The sequence below is a fragment of the Sceloporus undulatus genome, chromosome 1 (genome assembly GCF_019175285.1).
Source record: "Sceloporus undulatus isolate JIND9_A2432 ecotype Alabama chromosome 1, SceUnd_v1.1, whole genome shotgun sequence".
NCBI classification, from domain to species: Eukaryota; Metazoa; Chordata; class Lepidosauria; order Squamata; family Phrynosomatidae; genus Sceloporus; species Sceloporus undulatus.
Genome location: NC_056522.1, coordinates 96,584,850 through 96,597,419, shown reverse-complemented (window position 1 = coordinate 96,597,419; position 12,570 = coordinate 96,584,850). Strand labels below are relative to the sequence as shown.

Sequence of the window (12,570 nt, the reverse complement as noted above, 5' to 3'; positions counted from 1 at the left end):
AGTCTATCACACAATAACATTAAACTCCATGATTGCATTCAGATTGCCATTGGATTATACTTCCAATTTCCCTTGTCTGATAAACTCCTATGAAAGCTCATGCTACCAGCTTCCTTGACACTGTTATAGTCAGTATCCCACAGATCAAATCTTTTCAGTTCCATATCTTGAAAAGCAATAAAGTTTTTTTTTCTCTTGTTTGGCCCTTGAAATTGGAGCTAGCAGGCACTTATTCTTCTCTATATGTAACAACAGTAGTCTTCTTATTCCTCCTTCTTGAATGCTCTCTGCCCTCTCCTCCCCCCCCCCCAGTCTAGAATGAATTCTGGGATAACTTTGACTCATCCAGGGTTTTTGAAAATTTTAATTTGCTTCAAGGAAGAGATCTGTCACAATGATGCACCAGCTTTCCTCTGTATGCACAGAAGAAGAATGCAGAGAATCAGCATATTCTTGAGTACCTGTTTTGGAAAATAATGCCGGGTGTATTGAAAAATAATCAGCACCATCATCAACATCCTTCATGTGCATGCAGAAGTCTGCTGGAATAGATTGCAAATCATGCATCTGTTTGTATGTCAGTGGTCTGTCTATATAGCAGCTGGATCAGAACAACTGTTTTTGATTCATTTGATATTGATACACTGTTTCAGAGTTGTACTGATATGATTTTACTTTTGCGTAGATGTACTCTTCATTCTGTTCCATACCTTCCAAAAGCTTTGAAGATATCCAAAGCTTTTCAGGACAGTTCTAAATTTGTTTATTCTGAAGTAAGGCTCACTTAACGCAGCTGTCCCTACTCCCTAGTAAGTGGGCTTCAGCTTGCAGTCTCTGTGTGGTTGCAGAACAGGTTCTTCGAAGAAATCTTCGGCATTTCCTGGTTCAAGTCAGGCTGAAAATTCTGTTTATATGTGGTATTTTGGTAACTTCCATTTATGGGCATATGTGGGAAATGCAGGGGTTGAAGGGGGAAGAGAAATGGAAAAATGAAGTTGAAAAATATATTAACTGAACTCTTTCTGTTCTCAGGTTCCCCTTGTTCTTTGGGCCAAGGCTTACATTGCTTTTTCTTCCCAACTGTCTGGACAGAATTCTTGGTAACTGAACTATTTCCATATGTTAAGAACATAAAACAGGCTAATCCATGTGTGTCTGAGCCACACCCAGGCCTTTTTCTAATGAAGGCAAGGACTGTGTCCTAAAACCATAACATGAGAGAAGGATAGCATTTAATTGTGTGTTCAGTGGGTAAAATAATGTGGCTCTGTCATTCATTTTGTGCCTTTAACAATAATAACAGCTACAGTGTCCTCTTACAGCATTGTGTGCTTGGTAAAAAGAACTTACAGTAATAAGAAGGAATGCAGATTACCTAACTGAGGTTTGCTATTTCTAGAGAAAGCATTCGAAAACCTATTTTCTTAATGACTTCTGGTTTGTCATGAGTCAAAAAACTGGATTCTATAGAAGAGGCTTGTTTTGTCACTAAATGCTTGCAGACTATGCCTTGAATCCTATTGACAGCCACATCTAGAGTAGAACCATTGATTCGGTACTATTTGCATAAGAGTTAACTAGCAGCTCATTTCAATGAGTCTGTTCTGGTTGTCACTACCAATTGGTTTTAGCCTTCTGTGTGTCGCTAATTCCTTATTATATAACACCACCACCATCCTCATCCTCATCCTGTTTCCTGTGGATATATCCTCACCATTAGATCTTGAAAAAATTACTTTTTTGGAACAGCCATTCTCTTGGGGCATGCTGATTGTTGTGGTCTCAACACCCCCATATTTTGTGCATGTTGCAAATGTGCATTGCAGCTGATGAACAGGGTGTCTGCTATGAACATTTAGCAGTGATTTTTACATTTTGCTATAGTGGCATCCCAAGGAGCTAATGTGGCAGAGTGGTTTGAGTGTTGGACTATGACTCTGGAGACCAGGGTTCAATTCTCAGCTTGCCTGGGAAAGCCACTGGGTGACCTTGGACAAGTCACATGCTCTCAGCTTCAGGGGAAAGCAATAACAAACCTCTTTCAAACAAATCTTGCCCATGATAGGTTCACCTTAGGGTCACAATAAGCCCTAAATGACTTGAAGGCACACAACAGCAACAAACAGTGACATCCAATATAAGGATGGTGTAAGGCAAATAGAATGCAACTCTGAATGCAACAGAGTGCCACAGATCACAGAATGACTGGGTTTAAACAAGTCTTCCAGGCTATTGGCTCCATCACACTGCTGAATGCAAGAAACAGAGGTCTAGAGCAGTCCCAAGACATAACTCACATTCCCCTCAACTGTTCTGATTTGGTAGGGATATCCTCCATTAATACTCTGTTATCTCATTTTCCCACTTGCTGTTAAAATGTCCCAAGTTCTCTTTTCTGCTCCCACTCAGGGATGTAGCCAGGATTTTAGGAAGGGGAGGGGTCCAGACTAAGTGCCACCATTATATTGGGGCTTGGGTGCAGCGGCGCAGCAGCACGCACCATTCATTTTTCTAATGGAAGGGGGAGCCCAGACCCCAAGACACCCCCCCCGGCTACGTCCCTGTCCCACTTTCCCTCTTTGCTCTTGGCTTACTTCTGCAAGACCTGTATGTTCTTTGTCCTTGGATTATTACTGCAAATTCTTCTCATTGCTGCAAATGGAGTTCAAAGGGCAAAAATATTTTACACTCAATTAAGTCAGAAGGGGGGAAGAGAGGAGGAGCAAAATTTTGCCCTTTCAAGTAGGCTCAGGCAAATACAAACTGTCCCAGTCTCTCCTAGAGGAGAGTTCTTTCTTATTAGTATTTTTGCCATCTTGACCATACTGCTGTTGCATGTCCAGATGTATCTAGGTTTTCACCTGTGAAATGTTAGAAGGTATGGACGCACCATCCTTTCCTTGTCCCTTCCTTGAGCAAGCGATTGCTCACTACTGCTTTAAGCAATGAATGGTTTGTTATCCTTCACTTTTTAGAGTTGTGAGATCAAAATAGGACTTTATGTGTGTGGCCATGAACTCTTGAAAGATAAGCAGGAAGGGAGTGAAGCAGGATACAGAAATGAAAATATAACATATGTCTTGTTTTGTTTTCTGAGTTTCTGGTGGAACACATATTTCCTCTGTAATAGAAACTGTTGTAGCAGTGTCAAAGGTTTATATCGTTATAACTACTGTGTATCTCTGTGGTTAAAATGTACTTTGATGAGTTATTCATTGAACTGTGCTTAGGAATCTTTTTATTGTCTCAATATAAGGGTGGCTTGTGCTGTTTTATGAGGGGAAAGCACATGGAAGACATGAGTCAAAATGGCCATGGGGAAGATTTGAAAGCAAGTTTGTTATGGAGCAAAATGCAAACCAATATGTTTTACATTTAACTATTTGCCATCTGAACACATGGTAGGAACATGTCCAAAGACTAAATGAGATACTGGCTAAGTTACTTTTCTACATGACATGCTCCAGAATCTTCCAGCCAGCATAGTCAAGATGTTACCCAAAGGGCACATGATGTGTCTCATGAAAAATGTCAGGTTATTTTCTCTTGCCAGCCAGTTACAGCAATGTAGCTTCAGATTGTGGATCTGCTTGAATATGCCAGTTCAAGAACTGATATTGATTCCTTTACAATGGTTTACATTGTCTTAAAGGTGATTTGCAAATTGCTATCAAATTTACAATACTTTCTTTCAATTGCACTCTCAATGATAACATAGATATCAAATGTAAATGAAATTATGCAGTTATCCCTTGAATCCTTCAACTGTTTCATTGTTTAGAGAAAAACTGGGAAGCATGGGGCCAATTGTCAAATCAAAACCAGTTTTTAGGTTTCATTTTCCTCTTCAAGCACTATGTCTTCAAGTACCAGCTACTGTATCTGCACTACAGTCTGTGTGAGGTAAACAGCCAATGCTTGGCCTTCAGCCTGCAGGTAATGACACTACCTTCAGTATTAACTAGGACTTCCTTAAAAGGATGGGCACTTCCTGCTACAATTACATAAAAAGCAACACTCATTTTTAAATAAAAAGTAGCAGTTTGAGCGTTAGACTAGGATACTGGGGGGCAAAACAGACCACCCTGATAGAGTGGCTCCGCACTGCCCCTGGGAATGCCAGATCGGTCCTGTGGCAACTGCACGTCATGGGCCTGATCCAGCAATTTGCAAGCTCAAAAAGGGCCGGCAAAATGCCGCTCTTTCTTAAAGCAGTGAAAAGCTTCTCTTGACGCCACAGTGGCAGCTTTTTCATGATTCTTTGGCGCAGCGCATGCTGAAGAAGGGGCATGATGCCACCCACCATCTGGTTGGACAGGTGGCATGATGCTTGCCTTGGGGAGAAGTCAGGGCATCTAGCGTGCGGTAGCCACGCTCCCACTCCATCCTGATGCCAGACCTTTTGGCTAGTCTGTACAGCCCCTGGGAGACTATTGTTCAACTCCCAGCTCAACTATGGAAACCTACTAGGTGGCCTTGGGCCAGCCACATTCTCAGCCTCGGAGGATGGCAGTGGCGAACCCCCTCTGAAGAAACTTGCCAAGAAAACTCTTTAACAGGGTAGCCATAAATCAAAAATAATTTGAAGGCAACCAGGACTGAAGATTTATCCATTTGCAACCACATCCAATGTCTTCTAATATCATTGCTTTTCTGTTCATCATGACATGCAGCAGTGGCCATCTAAAAGTCACCATTTTTGGAGTCCTAAAGAGTTTCCTGGGTAAGTTGTGATTTCTCTTACATTTTCTATTACAAAGTTCCATCCCGGTAGGATCCCACCATTACCAATGGTCTATACAGTCCAATTTTTTAAAATTGTAATAATTATTTACGGACAAAGAGCAAGGTAGTATGTTACTTAGGAATACATACTTTTTTTCCCTCATGGAAGTTAAGAGAGACTTCAAAACCTAATATTGCAGAACAGTAAAGTATGTGCCCTTCATGTTTTGACATTCTCCCCTTGAGATTGTATGGAAAAAAATGGCTGTGCTGGTATCATGACCAACTAAGAATGCATCCACACTGCAAAAATACAGCAGTTTGACACCACTTTAACTGTCATGACTCTATCTTATGGAATCCATGTGAGGTTTGGTGAAGCACCAGGCCTCTCTGGCAGACCAGCCTCCCCAAACTAGAAAATCAGGATTCCACAGGATGGAACCATGACAGTTAAACTGGTGTAAAACTGCTTTATTTCTGCAGTGTGGAAGAGCTGTAAGCTGTGCCTAAATCTTGTTTCGAAGCAAACAGGACCTAAGTGCTAAGCTATGCTTTTAATTTTTAAATATACCCAACTTTCTTGGGTAGCAGCTCTCATAACCTGAGGTTAATCTTTCACATTATAAAGTGTACTCTAGCAATCCTTCAAATGGGATGTAACATTTTGGAAGCTGACTGTAGGACAGGAAAGCTGTCTCTGAGCTGACCTGATACATTCACCTGCAGCAAAATGAAAATTCTGCACTAGACCTGGTTTTGTTTTTGAAGGAATTTTTGGTGTACTATCATCTTTTTCTGTTCAAACAGAAGAAGAAAACAGCAATATTTCTCTTTTTTGGCTGTCCACCACTCAATGAAAGCTGAAGTTCTGGGATTTATACCAGCTGTTTGAACAAAGTAAATGTGACTAACAATGCAATTCTAGCCATGTCTGCTTGGAAGCACAAATGAAGTCAAGAGGGCCTACTCCTAGGTAAATTTGGACAATACAATAACCTTAAATATTGGTTTAATTCCAAATTCATGACTTCACTGGAGTCCAAAATGGGCTGCAGCCAGTTTACATTTCCTGTTAATAGGTAATGTTTGCCCCTGTGTAAACAGAGCCTGTTGCACTCAGTGTGATAGTTTAAACTGTTTAAGCCAATTAATCCCCACTGTCCAAATCAAAAGGTGTGCATAACTGCCAAGTCCTTTCATTTGCATTGCAAGAATCTGTTCCCACCTGGCGCAATGAATGAGGAAGACCTGTTAGGGAGAATGACTCCATATATGAAAGTGCTGACTCAGAACAACTGACATAAATTAAGGAACTCCATAACAGGGCCTAAATAGCCTAAAGGTACCAGATCTTCTTTGATCGTCGAAGCTTAGCTGGGTGAGCTCCAGTTAGTACTTGGATGAGAGACTGCAAACAAATGCCAGGTGCTATAGGTTATATTTCAGTGGAACTGGCAAAACCACCTCTGGATATTCCTTGCCTAGGAAAACCCTAGGAAATTTATGAGGTTGCGATAAGTCATCAGGCAACTTGAAGGCACATAAACATACATTGACTTGGGTATGTCTGTAAAAGTTTTACAACAACAAAACCCAGGATGCAATCTTGATTAAAAAGTGTCAGTGAGACTCAGTGTGCCTCCTAGAGCCTTAGTCCTGTATAAACATGCTTTTCAGTGTCCCATTGTTCTCAGGGGCTCTACTTGTTGTTGCTGCTGTGTGCCTCCAAGACAGTCAATTTTGACATATGGTGACCCTAAAGGCAATCTATCATAGAGTTTTCTTGGCACGTTTCTTCAGAGGGGTTTGCCATTTGAGGCTGAGAGTGTGATTTGCCCAAGGTCACCCAGTGGGTTTTTAATGCTCAAGAAGGGAATTGAACCCTGATTTCCAGAGTCATAGTCCAACACTCAAATTACTATTTAACACTGGCTCCCAGGGCCTCTAAGAAGTGCATAAATGCTCATGTTTACTTAGAACAGGCATAAGATTACTCTGAACAGAACTTTGAATCCAAATTCTAAAATCTAGATGCATTCTTAAAATGTCTTACTTTCCTAAACTCACGTTTTGACCATAAACTAATTATAGACACTCACTGATATCTATTATATCATGTAGCCAATTTATTTGATTGCTACCAGGAAGTTTCAAGATAATTACTTATTTAAAGAAATGGTTTGACAGAATCTTCTCTGTAGCTCAGCTTTGAAGAGGTTAGGTATTTAACTGCTTCAATGTTTCCCAACACTGCCAAGGTATTATTGATAGTAAGCATCAGGCTCTTGAAATAGTGTTATTGAAAGCTAGAATGGGAAACTAGGTTACCACAAAGGTCTGCTGCTTAGTCATCCCATCGTGTAAAATCAGATTTGCCCCCAGCTGGGTAAGTAAGAGAGAACTGGGTAATTACATCTTGTGCCTATTCACCAAGAAATATCTGCTAATGAAGCATTAGGTGTGTAAGTGTTTTCTTCTGCTAATGAAGAAGTATTGGGAAGTGTAAATAAACTTATGTCAGTTCCCAGAAACTGTTAAACCTCACAAAATCAAGAGACATACAAGCTGATTTATATAAAAAATAAAATACTTTTATTTTTCAACTAGAAAGGTGCAAACATGTAACTTTTGGTCACACTTCTCAACAGGTAACAAATTGTTCCTGGGTGGAAAGATTGGTCAGCTATGAAAAAGCCACTCGTTTTACTTCAGGCCACGTTCACTAGGGCAGAGAGAAGTTGGTCTTCTCCACTGCTTCCTTGCCCTTAATTTGATGAACTGCTTTGAGAGGATACTGGCACATCTCCAGCAAAACATCAGTTCAGTTTGCTGTTTCTCTACTGACTGATCAGAACTGCCATTACAGAATCTATTTTACATTTTGAATGAATGCATTTTGATCAGGCAAGCCTTGCATTGTAAAAAGAGAGAGAGAGGGAGAGAAGAGAAAAAAGAGGCTAACACTGATGTATCAAAGCATTAGCAAAAAAGGAAACAAAATTTTAAATTAACTTAGATAACTGTACAATATATATATACAAACACACACGCACATACACACACACACATACAGTATTTACAATATTACAATACTGTAATATTACAATAGTAATTTTTTTTAAAAAAATCTTGCTTGTGGCAGACAGTTCCATTGCCACAAGCTGTCCAGTCTAATTCCAGTTCTTTTTGAATGAACTATTCGAATCAGAACGTCAGAGGAGAATTGCTGCCATTCTAACAGAACGCACTTCCTTAGCATCTTCCTGGATGAGAATCCCAGTAGAGCTGTCACTGTCACCAAAATCAGTGCCAATAACCTTGCTAAGGAGTCCTTTTTTGATTGCACTATTCAGTGGAACACACGCTACCACACTGTGAAAATGTTGCTCAAGACTGCATGTGTCCCCTTAAGTAATCCCCATATATACTCTACTCTTCATATAATCTATTCTGAGGCTCAACTTAGGTGTTGTGCCTCACTGTCCACCTTATTATAATTTGTTTCCCTTCAAACCAGCGTTTGGGGTCAGAAGACAATTTTGTCTGAAGTCACATGGAACAGTTTGTTTTTAAAACAGACACTTAAATACCTTGTGCTATTGAATCATGTCTTACAAAATGAGATGCAATTATCAGTTCAAGTTGGCAGTCAGGTTTAAAAGTCTCTGGGGGCTTTTATGCCATGTCTCCATACATCTTCCTGTAGTACACGGATTCAAAGATGTCATTGTCCCCAGGGCAGTTGTAGTGACATGCACAGGTCTTGATAAACATCATCCTCTTCTTCATGACCTCACCGTCGGGACACTTGAACTCCACAGGGAGGGTGGCTGTTCTGTGGGGGGTGCAGCAACGCCCGTCGGTGCAGACGCCACAGAACTTGGCTCGATATGTCTTCATGCTGGTACAGCCGGACAGTTCAAATTTGATTGGCTTGGATATCTTGGGTGTTCGAATGCACTTTTTGCCCTTCTGTTGAGGAAGAAAGAGAGAATTCATATATTTACATGTCAGATATACAATACTCCTATTCATGCTATCCATATCTACACAGTCTTAAAAGTCTGAATCCTAAATCATTGGTCTAACTCCCACAGCAATCAGTAAAGTTTTGTAAGCAACAGATGCAAATTACAGGAAAAGAAATTCCACCACAACAATAGGAAAAAAGTTCTGATAGTAAGAGCTGTTCAACAGTGGAACATGCTGCCTTGGAATTTGGTGGAACCTTCTTCTTTGGAAGTTTTAAACAGGCTACAGGGCCATCTGTGCATTTGATTGTGTATTCCTGCATGGCTGGGGGGTTGGACTGGATGGCCCTTTGGGTCTTTTCCAACTCTTATGATTCCATGATTGCCTCACAGATATCAATGAGACAAAGTCCAGCTAACAGTTTGGACCCAGACCCCAATCAAACCAGGGCTAAGTGGTTGCTTGTTCCATGATACAATTAAGCATGTGTCCAATGAATTAAATGAAATATATGGAAAACATATTTGTGCCCATTCAGAAGCAAAACTATAAGATCTTGGGTCAGCATGTATAGGACATCAGCCTTAAGGTGCTTAAAATGCCTGGTACCCATTAGTTGGATTTAAGTTCCATTCTGTTCAGTCTTTTGATCCATCTGCTCCTACTTGTATCAGATTTCTTATTTCTGGGCTTGTTTTCCTTGAATGCTTCTATCATATTAATTTAAATAGATAATTTTGATACTTAAAAAAATAGCCGCAAATAATGCGTTTTTATCTAGTTTCTAGTCATCCATGCTGTAGTCCTAAAGACATTTGCCTAAGAGTAAGCCCCACTGAACTTACTGTATAGTGTGCCCCCATTCTTGAGAGCAGACCCTGTTAAATTTAGTGAGACTGCACAGTAAGGGGGTTTATTTACTGTCCTGCATCAATTTGCACTTAAACTTGAAGTGTGGTTATAAATATTACTAGAATAGCATCACTGGTGCACAACAGAAGGATACCAAAAGACCCAGGAGAATGCAAAGTGCTGCAAAACTAAACTTTAAACACACACACAGAGAGAGAGAACAACCCAATGCAGTGTGTGTGTGTGTGCTGGGTGTGTCAAGGAAGGAAAGATGAAAGGAGAAATGGAATGGATTAAATTGAGCAGGAGCTCTCAGTACTATAATATGTTGTTGCGGGTCCCACTTCTTGTATTTGCATTGGGTCAAAATGAATTTTAGGGCAACTAAAAAAGACCTTTGTCCAAAGTAAATTACTAAAGATAAATTGACAGCCATTTACCTTGATGCTCTCCTCCAGGTCAGCTTCACAAGGTCTGACCATGCAAAGTCTGCTTTGCTTCTCCAGCCTGCAGTGGGCATTGTCATTGGTGACTCTGGTGGAGATGCCCATCCCGCAAGTCTTTGAGCAGGCACTCCATTCGGTGGTCTGAACCAGACAGTTGGCCCGCATCATGGAGGGGTCAGGTCCATAGGTATCTTCTAGTCTGTAAGCTGAAAAGGAGAGTCAAAAGGAAAGAATTAGTTTGGAACAAAAAGAATGCATTCAGATGCTACAGAATCCATTGAAATGATGCTGTAACAGGGGGCTACTGGAACCTGTACCAGCACGATTATGGCAATGGAACTACAAGGCTGGTCTCATCACAGGACATCAGCATGGAAAAAATAAGGTCTGTTGAGCTCACCAGCAAGAGCAGGTCCAACTGCAGTCTGTTCTTTGTCCTTGGGCTCATCGCACACCCATTCCTCACAGCATTTCCCTGGGAGCTTCACCCTTCGTGGGTAAGGGCAGTCGGGGCTGGGCAGGCGGACGTCCATGCTGCAGAGAGGCACGCAGCCCACAGCCCCATCCAGGCAAGTGCACTGGTATTTGCAGCTACTCTGGAAGGACTCGCCACTCCGGTACACCATGCCTCCGAACACACAGGGGGCACCGTCCTTTGCTGTAAAGAAGGGGAACAACACAGGGTTGGTATGTGCATCTCCCTCTGTACACTGGGGAACCACTATGGAGCCTACAAGCCTAATAACTTGGGCTAATAATATTCTCTAGTGGTGGTCCTCCCACCTGGGGTCTACTATTGTGTTGCACTGCAACTCCCATCCTCCCCAGACTGGTGCTGGCTGAGCCAAAGTCTAACATAGCTGGAGGGGATCATGTTGAGGAAGGGATATCTAAAACCCCAAGACTCTTTATAACTCAAAGAATGCAATGAGGCAAACCGACCCTCCCATACCCAGAACCACCTGGCTCTTTTTCAGGCTCTGATCAGAAGAGATCTTTGCTTCCTCCTGGGCCTTTCAGTCCCACTCTCTGCTGCCCCCTGGAGAGACCCAGCAGTACAACCCCAGCCGCCACTCACCGGTGCAGACGCCAATCTGACGGTTGGCCGGGGAGCCAAAGTCACAGAAGAGTCCCTTGTGGGGGTCGCAGGGGTCCCGCTCTGTGCACAGTTCGCCCAGTTGCTTGGCACAGACCCGGCAGCACCCGCAGCCATCTGGCACCAGGCTCACCCCTGGTGGGCACGCTGGTGGCAAAGGAGGACACTGGCACTGCCCACTGCACTCTTGGGCACCCACCACCTGAGGAGAGAGGAAGAGGATGGTAAGAGACCAGGAGGAGTTGGAGATGGAGAAGGAGGAGGTGGAGATGGCGGAGAAGGACATGGAGATGGAGGAGCAAGAGAAGAAGATGAAGGACAAGGAGATGGAGGAAGAGAAGAAGGAGGAGGGGATGGAGGAGGAGGAAGAGGAGGATATAGAGAAGAAAGAGATAGAGATGTAAGAATAGGAGAAGAGCATGGAGGACAAGAAATTGGAGGAAGAAAGAGGATGGAGGAGGAGGAGGGAAGGAAATAGGGAAGAAAGAGCTGGAGAAGGAGATGAAGAAGAAAGAGAAGAAGATGGAGGACAAGGAGATGGAGGAAGAGGAGAAGGAGAAGATGGAGGAGGAGGATGCAGAGAAGAAGGAGATGAAGAAAGATGGAAGAGAAAGAGATGGAGGAAAAGAAGAAGGAGCGGATGGAGTAGGAGGAGAAGGATACAGAGAAGAAGGAGATGGAGGAAGAGAAGAAGAAAGAGGATGGGGAGGTGCAGAAGAAGGATTTAGAGAAGAAGGAAATAGAGATGAAGAAAGATGGAAACGGAGGAAGAGAAGAAGAAAGAGAAGATGAAGCAGGAGATGGATATAGAGAAGGAGGAGATGGAGGAGAAGGATATGAAGGAGAAGGAGATGGAAAAAGAGTTGGAGGGAGAGAAGGAGACAGAGAAGCAGGAGATGTAGCCTGAAGAGGAGGAGGAGGTCCCTTTCCAGGATCCCGGCGGGAAGGGAAGGGCCCCTGGGGCTGTGTGTGTGTGTGGGGGGGGGGGGGCCTTACCGGTCCGAGGAGGGCGAGGAGGAAGAAGGCGAGGGCGAAGGCGCGGGGCTCCATCTCTCTGGGGGTCCTGGCTGGAAGAGCTTGACTGGGAGAGCGGAAGGGAAGCTCTCTGAGGCGAGGGCTGCTGCTGCTGCTGCTGCTGCTGCTGTCTGTCTGTCGGGACGCGTCCTTCCCTGGCGGCGGCTGCTGCTGCTGCTGCTGCTGCTGTGTCTGGAGGCCGGGCGCGGGCTGCTTTTATGGGGCGGCGTGGGGCGGGGCGTCCAATGGGCTGAATGGAGTGGCGCGCATTCCTGGCATTCCTCTGCCGCCCTCCCTCTCTCCTCCGGAGGGAGCCTGACCCCTTGACCCCCGCATTCCTCCCGTCTGAAAAAGCCTGGCTCCACACAAGAAAGGCAAGGCCTTTGGCACTGGCACAAGGAAGGAGGGAGGGAAGAAAGAAAGAAAGAGGGGAAGGAGGGGATGGCTTGCCTCCAGCTTGCC

At 43.3% G+C, this 12,570-nt stretch overlaps 1 protein-coding gene across 1 annotated transcript; it reads right to left on the bottom strand.

Annotated features, from left to right (window-relative positions):
* Nucleotides 1–7,297: 7,297 nt before the first annotated feature.
* Nucleotides 7,298–12,283, bottom strand: CCN2 (cellular communication network factor 2). The gene is made up of 5 exons (XM_042447355.1): nucleotides 12,091–12,283; nucleotides 11,077–11,296; nucleotides 10,399–10,656; nucleotides 9,993–10,204; nucleotides 7,298–8,700 (listed from the first exon to the last, which is right to left on the bottom strand). Exons 1-5 carry the CDS (start codon nucleotides 12,142–12,144, stop codon nucleotides 8,404–8,406), a joined length of 1,041 nt encoding a protein of 346 aa, XP_042303289.1. The 5' UTR covers nucleotides 12,145–12,283; the 3' UTR covers nucleotides 7,298–8,403.
* Between the last annotated feature and the right edge of the window lie 287 nt (nucleotides 12,284–12,570).

What these genes read in the sequence shown, in the direction of transcription:
- CCN2 (XM_042447355.1), bottom strand. Translation starts at nt 12,144, where the DNA reads ATGGAGCCCCGCGCCTTCGCCCTCGCCTTCTTCCTCCTCGCCCTCCTC. An exon ending in TCCTCGCCCTCCTCGGACCG is followed by an intron (nt 11,297 to 12,090) that starts GTAAGGCCCCCC and finishes CTCTCTCCTCAG; the next exon opens with GTGGTGGGTGCCCAAGAGTG. An exon ending in AGTTGGACCTGCTCTTGCTG is followed by an intron (nt 10,205 to 10,398) that starts GTGAGCTCAACA and finishes TCTCCTTTTCAG; the next exon opens with CTTACAGACTAGAAGATACC.